This window comes from Phasianus colchicus, chromosome 8 (assembly GCF_987193195.1).
Source record: "Phasianus colchicus chromosome 8, bPhaCol1.hap1.1, whole genome shotgun sequence".
NCBI lineage: Eukaryota > Metazoa > Chordata > Aves > Galliformes > Phasianidae > Phasianus > Phasianus colchicus.
Genome location: NC_143443.1, coordinates 30143635 through 30159726, shown reverse-complemented (window position 1 = coordinate 30159726; position 16092 = coordinate 30143635). Strand labels below are relative to the sequence as shown.

The following is a 16092-nucleotide window of genomic DNA, read 5'->3' as shown; positions in this document are numbered from 1 at the left end:
ACCAGCAGCAGGGCAGCAAAGCGCCCGCTGATTGGCTGCGGGGCAGCGTCCAATCAACAGGCGGGGTGTTCCGGAGTGCCAAGATGGCGGCCAGGTAAACACGGGATGCTGCCGCAGCTGGCGTTGGGGTAGCGGTGAGGGCTGTGCTGCGTGGCGTTTGTTTTTTCTCTATTCCTTTTGTGTCTCTTGTCTGGAGCAGCGCTGCGCCCCTCCTGGCTCCTTTCTTGAGCGGGCTCTTTTCCCCATCCTCCCGCTTTCGAGATTCGGCCCTTCCCGCTCGGCGGTGCCGTGGGAGGGCTGCGGGTGCTCCTCTGCTGTCCCGGAGAGGCGTTGCTGCTGTGTTATGCTTAAAGCTGGGAAGCATCTGTAAACAAACCCGAAGTGAGAAAACTTTAAGGAATAAGGAAGGGGAAAAAGGAAAAAAAAAAAAAAAAATGCGTACTGTCTTTAATCCGGGCACTTCAGTCTCTTCTTAACTCTCCTCTAAAGCTGTAAGTACTAACAGCTTTGTAAAGAGCTTGTGTAAAGCGCCTCGGGAGAAATGTTTCTGTTAATACGTTCTGGTTTTTCTGGCTCTCTGTTGGCTGACGGTGGTTTTGTCTCAGAATAGGTGTGCTCGCATGACTCCCCGTGCCTTGGCCTTGCATGAAGAGGAAGATGTGGAGTGGTTTGTTACCTCCAGGACTGAATGAGAGTGATATTGACTTGAGCTCTGAGAGTGAAGAGGAGTCATTTATTTCCTGTCTGAAGGAAGAAGATACAAAGGAAGATGCAGAAAGAGTTCAGCTTCCTGAATTGCAGGAGAATGGACCTGAAAGTAATGCCATCACTAAATCAGTTTTGACGTCCGTGGCAGATGGAGAAAGCACACCTGAACCGTGCCCTGCTGGAATTCCTTTAAATATATGGAATGTGGGTATTGTAGCATGGCTCCAAATATGCGGAGCTGTTTTTTAAATTTAAACAATCAAATTTAGATATTTTAGGTATACCAATACAAAATGAGATGCAGTCGGAGTGCTATCACAATAATGTACCTTAGATTACTTCAGGTAGAGTGAACATGAATTTAAATGGGAGGAAAAACAAGAAAAGCTTGCATTATTTTATTTTTGTGTGTGTAGCAGTGATTAAAAGCACAGCAAGGAAATGTTTGGGTAACTACTCAATTGCACAAATACTTGTGTTTGTGGTAGTGTATGGGTTCTGAGCTTCCTCATAATTGATTTTTGTGTGTTTATAGCTAAGCATGTTAGTCCTGTGCTGGTGATGTATACCTGTGAAGTAGAGCTATACCTTTATGCTTTGTATAGGGTGCATGTAGGGTGTATAGGTGCAGGTATCCTCATAACTTCTTATAACCTCTCTATTTTTCTTGTTGCATCTAAAAACCTGCCTGATGTGCAAGGAATACACTGTCAGTAATCTTGGATTCCAAACTACTGTCTGTGCAATAACAAACCGTTATGTAGCCTAGGAGTGCACAACCAACATAAGTATATTCAGCATCGTGCTCCTTGAGAAAACTACTTTGAATACTCCTGTGACTTAGGGAGGGCAGAGAGTCAGTGATATTGGTGATAAAGTGTTAGAGTCAGTGCCAGTTTAACACCATCGGGATCGGATGCTCTCTGCATAAGTTTGAATGTAATAAATACAGGAAGCTACTGTGGATAAGTGAGATATTGGGACAATATTTCTCAGCATTCTATGTAACCTCTTTTCTTTCAAAAGAAAATTAAAAAATACTGATCCTTGCTTTTTCTTAATCTTGTAGAAGTTTTTGGAGCTTCAGAAGAAAAACCGTGAAATGAAAATGGAAGCAAATCAGGGAAGCAGAGGCCGAAAAAGAAAGCGACGCAGAAAAGGTGTTTTGCATAATTCCAGACCTTATTTTTTCTAAATGAAATTAGTAATAAATACATTGGAAGTACATTTTTAGCTTTCACCGATGATTGAATGCTTGAATAGGTGTCGTCTGATATCTAGGGTTTTCTTTTTCTAGTTGTTACACATCCATTCTGGACCTAGACTGTAAATTGCTCTTAAAATCCTTTCTAAAGAAGGGGCAGAATTTATTCAGTCAGTACTGACTTTAAAAGGCTGGGCATGTTTTCAGTACATTATTTCATACATTATTTTGTCTGTTCTGATCAAGGCTTCTTGACAGATATTGTAGGAGGTTCTTCAAGCGAAAAACCTCCCAGCAGAGTAGTTTAAATTCCCCATGATCAGTCAGTACAGATCCTTCTGTGACAGTCTTTCAGTGGGAACATACTCTGTTAGTGATCTGTTAACTTCATTGGATGCAATAGGACATTGCTGTGTAACGCTGGACTTTTTTTTTCTTTTTTAGGAAAACTTGAAAAGGACAAAAATGAAGTGACTAAGAGGTATAACCAATACATATGTCAATGTGATTATATGAGGTCTGTTTTTCATGTCATGCAAAACTTGTAAGAAGTGTAGCCAAACACTGGCTTTGAACATTGTCATGTTAAATATATACTGAAGTTGTTTGGTGTCTGTCACACAGACTGAATTGAATTCTAGTGATAGCTTATTGCTTGATTTAAAGTAAAAGAGTAGTATTATTTAATGCAACTTAAAATTAATGTATTGTTATTCTTTCTGGTGTTTGTCATATAATTGCATACAAGCTTGCTTTCAAGATTGCAGCATTGTGGTTACAGAGGAAAAGGAATAATTTGCATTAAAAAATGTCAGGTGACATCTGCCAAATAGAATTTATTTTAGTTTTGAAAAGAACATTACAAGCTGTAGGAAACAAATTGGTGATATTAATGAGTTTTATTTTTTGGTTTTTAGTAGTCAGCAGTTGGCCAATGAAGACCACTGGAAAGAACTTACACAGTACTTTGGAATCAATGATAGATTTGAATCACCTGTGGATAGCAGAGCTCCACAAAAGGTGATTGTCGTTACAAAAGCCATGACATCTTTTTTTGATAGTAAAAAAAAAAAAAAGGCAGTGTTAACTGAGGTAACAGTAAAACTGAGTCTGTTCGGGTGTAAGCATGTGACTGAGTCATTCTGAGGAAGAATAATTTTGTGCATATTCTTAAATGAATTTCCTTCTAGGTGTCATGTAAGTTTTACTTGAATTGAAAGATTTCCAGATGGTATCTGTGCCTCTTTGCTTCCTTGGTTTTATATTCTATTGTGATGAGAGACAAAAGATTTGATACGTGTTGTTTGATTACAGTGACCTTTTATCGTGTTTTAACTTCAGAGTGTTCCAAGTCAGTCCATTAGTTGAAACCAGTTGCTCTTTGAATCAGAGGGTTGAATCTACCATAAAGTTTTACTGAATTTACAACACATTTAGTTGATAACTGTTGCTGTATAACTAGCCATATTTGATGTAACTGATAGAACATGATAGATGTGTCAGGAATTCGAAATATGATGTGCTTGTTCTGTAGTTTTACTGTAGTGGACCCTTGTTACTTTTAAGACATCAAATATTCAGTTGGCATCCTTTATCACAAACTTTCTGTTTTTCATTTGCTTAAAGTAAACTTATGCATTGACACTCATATTGATCAGTTCTGACTTTTGGTGGGCATTTACTTGTCATTAAACTGCTCAGTATAGATCTGGACTGAGGCCCAAAGTGTTAACATGCAGCTGTTCTCCTTTAAGTTGTGATTTCATTTCTAGAGGAACACATCTCATTAATTTCAAAGAAAGCATCTAATAGTTGGCTTTTCATTTGTGCACTCTGTTAACTTTCATCTGAATAATTAAGTGTTCTGTTTCTCAGTAGTTGTTTGCTTTTCTATTTTTTAAAAAAGTATTTATTATGAAACCAACAGCATTGTTTTCTTTAGCATCGTTAATGCTTAAAACCAGTGAGTCTGTAAAATGTCTCTTTTTGATTAATGAATGAGTTTTTTCAGAAATTCCGAAGTTGGTGCCAACATCCTTCTGGATCTTTTCAGAAACTTCCAACTACAATTCCAACTATAATTTCCATTAAGTGTTTTATTGTTATGTTAACTCACTTAATGACATTTACAATTACGTTGATTGTAAAGGTTGAATTTTGAACTGTTTTCATTGTTTTCCGCAGGATAACTAGATTTCTGAATTTATTGGTGGAGTGGCATCATGCCAGAACTCAGTTTTTGGATAAAGATAAGATCTTAGAACTGTAACGATACAGTGGTAATTGCCATTCTTCGTGTTACCTGACACATATACTTCACATTTTGTTTAGAAAGCTCCAGGGATGGAAGAGATAAGCCAGATCTTCAGATGAATTTTATTGTGACAGGCATAAACTAGTCCGTGTAATTTTTTTAACCTACAGTATTATCCTGCACATAAGGTGGAACTAATGCAATGATTTGTGCTCAGGCAGTCTTTCAGTGAATTCTTAATTATACTGTCCATTACAATACATAGACAAAGTGATTTGTGTTACATAGAAATTACAGGTTCATGCAGTGTCTTCATTTTAAGACTTCTGTTGAAATTATTTTTTTAAAAGGAGATGCTCCCTTTAGATGTATTATTTTTATTTACTCTAAAGATATTTGCTTTTTTCTTTCTAGTCTGGCCTTGAACTTAGCATAGAGAAGTCCGTGGCTGAAGGTGACATTGATAAAGCTGAGGAGCTGAGTGATAGATTAGCAACTCGTGAGGTAAGTGGTCTATTAAAAGGTTTTAGGGAAAAAAAATAGTTTGGGACATCTATGTGTTTTTTTTATTTTAAAAAAGTTGAAAATAAAGTAGCACTGAAGATTGCTTGGGACATCCTTTCTGTTTCCTAATTAGATTTGTCAATGATTGAAGGATTTAGCTGCTGATCCAGTAATGTTTGGACAAGTGTAGCCATCTGTAAGAATTGAAAATACAGCTATGAACGTTCCCAAATAACCTCACCTTGAAACCCTGATACTGGCTCCACAAGTCAGTCATTAGTAACTGAAGTGGTTTTTTTATATTTTTGCCTGTTTTTTAGGATGGTTAGCTGTTTGCTATAACAGTCTGTTATAGCAGACTTGTACTAAGTGCTGAGGAACTGGTAGGGGATCTATCACATACCTTTATCACATATGAAACTGCAATTCATTGTGAGTAATGGTTCAATTGCTACCACCTACCACATATGCACCAACAACAGTACTTCACTGAAATCCACGTAGGCTGTTGTGCCTATTGGAATGTGGGCATGGGGAGAAAGTGCAAAAGAAAAAAGATTAAGGTAAAAATAGAATAATTTTGAAGTGAAGAAGAAAAACCTAAATACAATGCTATTTTAGATGATTGTAGGAGCTAGCCTTTCAAAAACTCATCTAATTTATATAATTTCAACAAGGGCTTTGTTTTCTTTATCTGTCTTGTGTGCTCACCTATCTTCAGATGTAATGGGAATTTTCTGTTCACTGCATGTACCAGTAAAATTCAAAGGTGTTCAAAGATACAGAAGGCATTTAAATAAAAAAGAATCCAGAACATTCTGGTTGCTTCTCATTCTCGTACAAACATCTAGCATTTCATAAGTAAAGCAAAGCTTTAATGTGAAATTGCAGGTCTGAGTGTGTTTTAATGGCATATAATGTGGTATTGCAAAGACTGAAAAATCTAGATGATTTTTGGGACAGGAAATACAGTTCTTTCATAAATATGGTTAGGTGAAACTAACTTCTTCTGTGCGTGTTCTTATGCATTCAGTAGAAACTCCTACACTTAGTCACTCAGGGTGCTTTCTAGTTACTAGACAGCCTTTTTCCACTTAAAATTATAGAACCTCCCTGCACCAGGATAACAGCTTATGACAGTGACAGAAATGTAGCCTAATATTCCATTTAAGTCCAGCCAACTTCTCACTGTGATACTGTTATATTACCTTTTGTGTTTGGAATACAAAACACTCTAAAGGTTCTCCTTCACAAATGTCATTATTCCATCTACTCTAAAGTGGTTAGAGTATCGTAATCAATAAAACATACTAAGGTTCTACTGCAAGTTGTTTGACTATAAAAACAAATTAGTGTAAGAAGTTTTAAGGTTTTGTAATATTTATGATAAACTATTATCTGATTTTTGTAACCATGGGATTGTGCAACATCTAGCATATCGCAGGTGTTACAGCAATATAATATCTGTGGAACATTAGCTCCAAATTGTTGACTTTCAAATATTAGCATGTTGTAATTCTGAAAACAAAATGCTTGAAGTATTATTAGTATTCACAGCCTTGATTTGGTTTTGGTTAAGTGAGTTTATCTGAATAAATAGCATGCTGAAAGAAGGAAAACTCAAATGACTCTGCCTTGATCTCACAAGGAGTTCTGTGAAGGCAGAAATGCAGTGAATTCACTAGGGTTCTCTAGTGTTTCAAGGATTTGCTATGTAACCTACTGCAAAATTTTATTTTTCTTTGTAATCTTAACAGCTTACATTTATTTATTTTTTCTCTATATCTATTTCTTATTCCAAGAATGCCCTTCTAGCAGTGACTAATTCTGATTCAGTGAAGGGCTACAGCAAAGGATTTAGTTATGGGAGAGGCTGACTGAAAACAACGTTGCTTTGTGCAAAAGTACAGTAAATAAAATACTGCTTTCATGTTGTGTAGTAGTGATTCAGTCACAACTTTCCTCCTGTCTTTGCAATTTGAAGCTCATTTTTTACATAATACTTGTAAGGGCTGAGTTAATTTTTGGAGTATGGGGTTATTTTTGTCTTAATTTCCAAATTCAATACAACATTGTGAGCATGTCAGGCATGTATTGAAGTGCAACACTTCTGAAGTCTAGAGAAATAAGTGGATGAATTATTGCTCTGTTATCTCAACCTCATCTTTTTATGTATAGCTTTTATTTTTCTTGAGCAATGTCGCAGGGCTGTGCGTGTGAGAAGCAGCTGCCTTCCATTTGGGGTGCAGGGGGTGCAGCCCCCCTTGTAGCCATGTGAAAAATGTTCAATGGGTAGGTGTTCTTTTTGAAATCAGGTGTATGGGTTTTTAATCGGCACCATTTTCTTTTGCAAGAAGCAGTGACTGGAACCTGCTGATAAAGCTTTTGCTTTGAGGCACAGATCCCAGAGTTCTTAAAGCCGTTTTCTGCCTTAATAAGTGAAACTAATTTTTGATGTATAACATTTATAAGCCTGTGAAACTGATAGGGCAGCTTCAGTATTTAGAAAAATGAAGCCAAAAATAAACAGATGACTGAGAATGGGCAGTAGAAAAATGTCCTAAAAAGCAAAGGAATGCTAAAGTGATGCTGTCAATATGCTATCGTTGTGACACGGTGAGGTTTTTTAAAATCAGATTTCCTTAAAATCAGTGATGATTTGGCCAATATGCATAATCTAGCAGCTGTGAGTGCATCACTGAAATGCATATCCTTAACACCTAAACGATAATGCTTCGAGGTTTTGGATGTTTTGGTTTCCATATGGTACTTGTTGCAGGCTTTTTAAGGAAAATATTGCTGTATGCTGCTATAAATGAGGCTTTGGGCTGTATGTTAGTTGTTGCTTTCTTCTGCTTGGCAAACACACGTGCTGATTTTGAAATAAACTGAGATAATCTAGTAGAGTTCTCAAGGTGTTTAACTGTGGTGGTTACAACTTGGGTACCTTGTGCAAGAGGCTCTGCAGTTGCTGGTGACTGTACAGGTGGATTTACATGTAGCTTTTGGGACTGTGGCTAAAAATGTTTAAAAATATATTTCAAATAAGAATGGATTGTACACCTATGATGATGATAACCTAATCTCTTGGCTCACCTCACTACTAAGAGTTACCCCTTGTCTCCTGTTGTCTCCACAGCACGTCTTGTGGCAGGTTCTGCTTCATCAGGGAGTTATGGTTATCCCAAAATAATTGTTTGCATAATTTATGTGAAATTCTTCCTGAAACAATATGGGCATGTCTGGATTGTGTTGTGCAGAATAACGTGGTCCATCAGTAACTGTCTGCTTCTTCAGCTATACTGTTTCTAGAACCTGGTCTAGCTTGAGCATCTCTATATTGCAGGGCAGTCATAGCATAAAAGATCAGCACTCCTTTTGCTTGATGAATTTTTGTTGAATGTTTGCATAGTGCAGGTGTGTCATTGCTTAATTGTCGTAATTCAGTATGGATTTTCAACGTAGTAAAAGTACATTGCAAGAGTAGAAGTTGTTCTTGTAAAGCCTGTATCAGACTACTATTAGTACTGAACAACTACTAAGTCAGAATATGGTGGTATATATGTAAGCAGTCAAGGTTCACTATTGTAATCCAGTTGCTGCCTTTGTTGTATGGTGTATCTTGGGTTTTCAGCACTGGCAGCTCCTCATGTTTTAAAGTTCTGCCTTCAAAATGTGGAATGGCACACCTAAAGCTATAGTTTGAACACTGCATTTAATTATGAATTGTTTAATTTGGTAGATGTCAAGATAAATGCTATTGTTAATGTAGGAGTGTTGAACCTTTTAGAATGAATTTTTTAGTGAGAATGAAGTTTGTGGATGTTTAACTAAATTACAGTGGTAATTTTCTTTGGGGATGTTCTAGAGTGACTGAGATTGAATGGAAGCAGTACTTGGGTCTGTATTTAGCAGGGGACTGATGCTTAGAATTGTGTCAACTTTTCTAGCAGTTTCAAAAAAACCTTTTTGGTATAATACCCCGAAGTGTACTTCAGTTGTTACTGTTTGTGGGGCTCCATCTGGAATGTTGAGTAGTTAGAGCACTGTGTCTGTGTGTTGTTGGAGGTGAGTATCCATTTGAGTATGGATAGTGTGTGGAAATGTCTGGTACCTTCACTTTGCTAAAAACTGATTTCAGTTTGGAGTGATACTTTTGGAGTTATTTCATTGAACCTTTTAAAGGTTTTCTCCTACACCCTCAAATTGTCAACCTGAAAATATTTTTTGGGCTTCTTTTTTCTTTTCACAGAGAGAATTTTTCGTAGTACTTTTTCTTGTTGAAATCATTTTGAATGCAGATTTTTTGGCTCTAATATTCTGAGAACTGATCTGTCAAAACCTCAAACTTTGCATTTGCCTTGTTTTTTTTCCTGCTACTGCCTGGTAAGTAGGTGCCACGTTGTCTAAGAGCACACTGCCTAGGGACTGAAACTTGAACACAGTAAAACCATGTTAGATTTACCTGTCAGAATGAAAGTTCAGAAATATTTCGTGATTTAGTACACCAAATTACTGAAATAGTTGTCAATCTCTGAGTAGTGCAGACTTTTTGACAGCACTGTTTCTGTGTGCTTCGTGGCTTCTGGCATTTTGGTGAGGTTTTTTTTTGTTTTAAAGTTGTAATTTGTACAAAAATGATGGTATTGTGTTCAAGTTTAAATGAAAGATCTATGTCATAATGCACCAAATTAATTATCTGCTCACTGGGATGTTCTTTTCATTTCACAGAATTATTGATCTTGCTGTCATCACATTTTGTGTTACATCAGTTTTGACCATTTTACAGTGTGCAAGTTAGTGTTCCTTGTGTGTAAGTAACTTCTAGCTTTATCATGGGAAAGGATATGAGCAAAGTTGTATGTTTTAACAATTGAGAACCTGTCTCAGCTGTTTTTTTGTCTCGTGAAGCTGGTAGGTCATACATCACAATTTCAGATAGGTTGCAGTTACCTTGAATTGATTGCTCTTCCATAGATATAATAGAGCTTCCTTTCAAAATTCTGTGTAAAATGCCTAATTTTATTGTAGTGCTTTTAGTTACCTGAGGAGATTGATGCAATCTAATACAGAATGTAACTTAGGCACCAATTAATTTGGAAGTCTTGCCTGCTCAAGGACTCTGGGGGTGGAGGGAAGGAAGAATTTATTTTTTTTAATCTGTGAAGATTCTTTCTAAGACTTAACAGAGATGCTTCCAAATATCACTCTTCATTGAGGTTGTTTTCTTTTAACCTTTGGAACATGGCAGGGTTATCACCTAGAATTACATTCTTCTGCTCCCTTAATTATGTATATCTTTTCCTTAACAAACCTTAAAAAAAGATTTCAGATGTTACAAGTCTAATTAAAGAGACAGACAAAGCACAGTTTATACTGTAGATTTTTTCTGCAGTTCAATTAATCAGCATGTTTTCTCTTTTAATTAAAACCATTTTAGTAAATTAAAGCCCACAGCAAAACACATATATAATTTGTTTGTAATTAGCTCTTAATTGGTGGTAGTTGAAGCTTAGCACCCTTGGTTTCTTTCTTCATGATTGCCATTTTATTAGCAGCCAGTCATTAATTAATCTTTTTTTCTAATTAGCTTATAAAACTGTTGATGGCACATTATTGTAAATGTGATTTTAAGTTCAAAGCTTGTTAATAAGCTTTCTTACTTAGAAGAACAGAGATAAAGAAATTGCTGAAAACAGTACTACAGTTCTTTTTTTAAAACTGCCTTTCTTATAAGGGGGCTGTGTAAAGCATCTAACAGCTTACAGTTAATTTTTTAATGCTGTGTTTTCTCATGAATGGAAGAAGTTACTGGCATTTCAATGTTTAAATCTAGAGAAGAGCTTAATGGTACAACAGTTTTCTGTCCTTACTCCATTACTGTGCCATCCAAATATAATTTGATGTTGTAATACACAGCATAAAAATACAACAAAGGTATTACAAAGTATTTTACAGTGGAAGCTGAGCACATCATTGAAAGGGGACAATTTTCACTGCAAAATCCACTCGGTATTCTTGTTTGCTTTATATATTTTATATACGTCAGCAATGGATAACATTCCATAACATAAAAGGAGAAAATCATTGCTAAAGGCAAGCCTGAAATAACTAGATTCATATTTGATGAGAAACTGTAACACTGTATTAAAAGGCTGTTTGGCTTCACTCCTATGATCATAGGATATTTCAGGACCTGTTTGAATATAGATGTTTTGTTAGAGCCTCTGCGGGTTCAGCGCTTTGTATATCATACCTAAATATTTCTGGAGCAATTCTTGAAGCTGTTGTCTCACGCTTGTGCCATTCAGCACTTACATCGTGCAGTCTTATTTAATGAAATGTGCTTACTGTATGGAACCAAGTGTTAAATGTCCTGTTTTTTATTTTTCAGGGAAGTTTTCTGGAAGTTGTAGCAAATGCTGGTGCAACTTAATACAAATGTTTACTCTTCTGCCTGAACTATTTCAACTTCATCCATTTCTTTGCTTGTTTTAAAAGTGTTTTATGATGCTGTGCAAGAAACACTAGAAAGGGATAGCTGACAAGGAAAAAATTAAAAATTGGATAAAAAGTAAATGAATAATGTCATATTACTAAAAAGATGAGAGGCTAATTTGTGCCGACTTTTTGCTAATTTTGTTCAAGCCTCAAAATGAGGAGCTGTCACCCGTTCTGTGTAGCACTGATGACAGTGCCAATGATCCATGAAATAAGCTGCCGCTGGCTTTGTTCTGATAAGAATGAACAAATCTGCACAATGTACGGCTCCCAGAATCTCATTTTCATACTTGCATGCAGGCTAAAAGAAATAAGCTGTTTGCAGGCTTGATTAATCAGACATTTGAGGGTTTTTTGTCTCTTTGATCTCTTTCGTCTCCTAGGTAACTTGCTTGACATTAATGTTGAGCTTGAGTAAAGACAATCAGGAATTGTAGACCAAACTGATATAAAAATTAAAGACCTTAACACTTTAAGTACTCCAGTAATGGTTCCGCTTTACTTCAGAAAACATCTGTTTTCATTTAATTAAAGAACAAAAGAGAATGGCATAAATATTTTTTTCATAGAGACCTGTTATTCCATAAGAAGTGAAAGTTTGGTAATTGCTATTTTTGAAGGTGTTTGTTTAGGAAGATGCAAAGCTTCAGAAATTTGTTGCAAGGGTAACACTTTCAGATGAGTAGAAACATCTATTGTTTTTTCACGATAAGGAATTTTTCACTTATGCTACGTTAAGCATCTACAGGAAGATACTTGCCATCATTATTGGTAAACTTCCAAATGGAAAGGTCTCTGACCTGTTAGAAGCCAAGTTGTTTTATTTAGTTAGTCTTAAATACGTAGATATTTTGTTGTGGGGGTGACCCACCATAGCGGCTTCGCTATCCGATGTGATTTCCAGACTTTAAACCTGTAAAATTGAAAGGAATTTAAAAAAATAAAAAATAAAGAAAAAAATGTCGCAGTGCGTTTGCTGGAGGTTATGCAGACGCTTTTACAAATCTTCCAAGTGGCTGTAAAGATGAATGCCTCAAGGGTCTAGCCAGGGCCCTGCTTTTCCAACCAGCTAAAGCCCTTATCTTAAATCCAAGCAAAGTACCATTAATCTTTTTGAAAGACCTTTTATGGCTTTTAATATATCCCAAATTAGAACATTTTACACCCTTGGTTCCTGAAATATGGTGATAAAAAGCCTTTAGAGCTTAATTTTCCTTACTGCGTGCTCTGACCAATTTGCAGTTCTTTGTGATAATGTTTAGACACCTTAATTAAAATGCAGCAAAATATTGGATGTTCTATATGGAAAATGCTGATACTTTGACTACACAAGAAATTGTTGTATATATTTTTATTCATGCTTTCTTACTTCTTTTAACAATGTATTTTATTGAGTTATCTGATGACCTGAAATTTTTTTTATGTAAAACCCATTGACCAAGCTTTCATGGATTTCGTTTGGGAGGGGCGGTGTGGATGTATGTGTGGGTGTGGGTAGAAGCAAAAGGCATTTAATCTGACTGCAATGTTTGTGTGTATTTATATGCGACACATTTGTTTTCACGTCTTGCAAATTTGTCTCTATGTAGCCTAGAAATGATAACACTGCAAAACATTTCTGCTTTTACTTCCACATACGCTACAGAGGATCTTATTATATCCCATTTTTCTGTACTTTGCAAAGATGGAAGAACTCGTTCTGTCTTCCAAGAAACACAGATCAGTGTTTTTTTTTTCCTCTTGCACTTGTATAGACCTCGGTAGTGAATGTCTGCATGTGTGTGAGTGTTCAATAGATTCCTAGAATGTGTTTTTAGGGAGAAACCATTATTCATCACACATTACGAGCTGATCTTTTTTTAGCATGTTAGGATGGAAGATGCAATTCAAAACTAATGATGGTGCGATTCTGATGGATTTAAGGCTTCAGGTTAGCTCTAAATATAGAGCAGTAATTGATCCTTTCTTACTGATTTTTTTAGTATTTTGTGGATTTTCATAAACGTATTTATAGAACAAGTATATGAATAATTGTGCTTAAATTAAGTGACAGTGTGAATAAGAATTATCCTTTGGTTGCCTTCCACATGAGATTTGGCTGTTCAGACACTGACAATGTGTTACGATTTATATGAAATGTTGTTCATGCTCATTACAAAAATTATGCACTTAATAGGAAAGTTTGGAAATACCACATCTTGTGCATCAGGATGATTGCACAGGTGTGTATTTATGACCCTGTAATAATCTTATGCAAAAAGTAGATTCAAAAATTGTTTAGTGTTAGTAATTTTGCACAGTTCCATTTGGGGAGAAAAAAAATCATATGCTTATCTATTAGTAGCTTGTGTTGGCAGTGCTTAGAGCCTGTTATGGTGTACAAGCTGATGCTTAGTGCCTGATATGTGTGCAGATTCTCTTCTGCAGAAAGATTATTATTTTTTTTATTCATGAATAGTGGAAGAATCTTAAGGTAAATAACTTGTAGTGATGACTGAGAAGGCTTTTTCTTTTGCAAATCTGGGAATCAACCTGCCTTCAGGGAAAGTGTTAAATAGGAGAAAGGTAGAAGATATACCACGCATCCACTATCTTAAGTTGATCCTCTCATCTTATTTGGATAGTGTTTTTCAGAGTAAATAATTGCCTGTACAGATGCAGCAGATTGTTCTTGGTAGTACACTTCAATAATGGAACCCTAACCAAAGTGTTAAGGAGTATTCTTTTGGATGGGTCTCCTATGCCTCTGTTTTTTTTTTTTGTGTAGTCCCATGACTTTTTGGGGAAATGCAGAATGTCATGGTGTTTCTTATTGGTAGGTTTTGGACAGGATAGAGGAAAAGCCTATTTGTCCACATCACAGCTTGTAGCAGTTCTAGCTAAACTGCTTGTTTTTACTGGTGAAAAGTGGTAACTTCTGACACCAAATTCTTTCATAGTTCAGTTGCAAATAATGTCAAGTCATGACAGCAGTCACAAAATGCAAAAACCGTGAACGAATTCTGAATGCTTATTAAGCACAGTAATGGTCATAGTTAATGGTACCTTTTTCTCCTCTTCTCTGTTCTTTTTCTCCCCTCTTGATGTGCACCAATGTGAACTTAAACTTATTCACTCACTGAGAATTGTGAAAGTAAAGTAGTATTCACCCACAGCCAGTAAGACCTTATTTGAAAGGCATGTATATGATAGCACCACTGGATGCCAGGTGCATTCTAAGGACATTGCTTCATTTAGTTTCTGAACAGGCTGATTAAAACATGACTACAGGTACTACTGGAGAAGCAGTTGTAGTAGCAGTTCATCCAAAAGAAGAGTTTCATACAGGAAGTTCTTCCTATCAGTGGGACCTGTCAGTATTTCAGTATAATTGAGGTTATAGGCTGGCTGTAATAATTGAAAGAGAGAAGGAGGGAGTGTATGTCTATCTGTATTTATTGAAAAACAAAAAAACACCCAAACTTAAAAAAGGGTATAGTGGGAGAGGCACAGCTATTGTCCTCTGCTTTTATCCTTCAAAATGGAGGCGTTGAGTGGAAGGGTTGCTTGCTACAGGATCCCACTACTTGCTACAGGATCCCCACTAGTCTGTGTATTTCTCAAGAGACATTCTTTCCCATCTAATCTTACAGTATAACATCAGCTTAATATTGGAAAGATATTTTAATATTTGAGTTTTGAGAAACAATACCAGACCACGTAATTTGTGAGGCTTACATTTCACATGAGCCATTTGCTTCTATTCAGTTTTTCTTTGTTCCCTTTTATGTCTTAGCTTGGTGTGAAAATTGCCAAAGCTGCTGCTTGCCGCAACTTTGTAAAAGCCAAACAAGAAGCAGAGGCTGCCCAAGAAGCTCGAAAGAAAAAGAAGCTTGCTTGGGGGTAAGTCATTTGAGAATGGAATTAAACCTTTGTCGTTTCAATGGCACTCAGTATATGCAACAGAGTTTCAGTTAAATGTTTCCTTGGCTGAAAGAAGCTTGTGTTGATCTTATTTGTTTAGTTTAACGTTCTGTTTTTGTTGGTTTTTTTTTCCTGAGCAGTGTATGAGACTAAGGACACTTTACCAAGATTAATATTAGTATTTGTCATATAATAAAAATTGTCTTTGTCTTCATTACATTAGTAAAAAATAAGTTTTGATTTTTATTGTTACTGCTAAGAAATAATAGAATTAAATATCTAAAGAATGTATGTTCATGAGTCCTCATGTGATTTTTGTACTCTTTTTCAGGTTTGAAGCTAAGAAAAGATGGGAAACAAAAAGCAACATGGGATACATGTAGTCCATCCTGTTTTCCTGGGGAATCAAATGCCCGTTATTACTTGAAGTTTTGTGGGTGACTAAAAACACACACACACACACACACACACACACACACACACACACACACACACACACACACACCATTCGAAGAAAACTTCAAATGTGAAGAAAATCAACTAAAACAAAGAAAAAGCGAACACGGCGAATCCCTTGTTTCCTCTTAATTCTGTGAGATTGCACTGGGTTGGTTTGTCATTGTTACAGTGTAGCAAAAATGTTTTCTAGAAATCAGTACTATGTTAAAGATAGTATGTTTCTCCAAAATGTAAATATTAGTGTAAGGCATTGCAGAATGCATTTGAAGTCTGGTAGAGGGCTGACTAAAGATGGAATAAAATACTGGTTCCAGATGTGTTCTGTGCTGTATTGTTATATGTACCTTGTGTGGGTACAAGGAAAGAGATAAGTTTTGCCTTTTTTCCTACTGTCCTGTATTTAAAGAAGTACTTTATTATTTATGTCAGCTTGAGAGTTTTGCGTGGTGTCTGGGCTGAATAAGAGGAGACAAAGAAGAAACAGAACCAAAAATACTCTACTTTTTTAAAGCTATTATTATTTACCTTACTATTATTTACACATTCATGGGCTTAGTAA

At 36.1% G+C, this 16092-nt stretch overlaps 1 protein-coding gene across 7 annotated transcripts; it reads left to right on the top strand.

Annotated features, from left to right (window-relative positions):
* Positions 1-44: 44 nt before the first annotated feature.
* FAM204A (family with sequence similarity 204 member A) lies at positions 45-15848 on the top strand. Of its 7 annotated transcripts, none has more exons than XM_090145565.1 (8): positions 45-94; positions 606-912; positions 1778-1868; positions 2357-2393; positions 2833-2932; positions 4581-4670; positions 14947-15053; positions 15406-15848. In XM_090145565.1, exons 2-8 carry the CDS (start codon positions 646-648, stop codon positions 15455-15457), a joined length of 744 nt encoding a protein of 247 aa, XP_090001691.1. In that variant the 5' UTR covers positions 45-94; positions 606-645; the 3' UTR covers positions 15458-15848. The 7 variants fall into 7 exon arrangements, with proteins under 7 accessions (XP_090001691.1, XP_031453266.1, XP_090001687.1 ...); XM_031597406.2 differs by having other exon boundaries at positions 2830-2932; XM_090145561.1 differs by having other exon boundaries at positions 55-94; positions 611-912; positions 2830-2932.
* Positions 15849-16092: the final 244 nt, after the last annotated feature.

What these genes read in the sequence shown, in the direction of transcription:
- FAM204A (XM_031597406.2), top strand. Translation starts at nt 646, where the DNA reads ATGAAGAGGAAGATGTGGAGTGGTTTGTTACCTCCAGGACTGAATGAG. An exon ending in AAGAAAGCGACGCAGAAAAG is followed by an intron (nt 1,869 to 2,356) that starts GTGTTTTGCATA and finishes TTTCTTTTTTAG; the next exon opens with GAAAACTTGAAAAGGACAAA. An exon ending in ATAGCAGAGCTCCACAAAAG is followed by an intron (nt 2,933 to 4,580) that starts GTGATTGTCGTT and finishes TTTTCTTTCTAG; the next exon opens with TCTGGCCTTGAACTTAGCAT.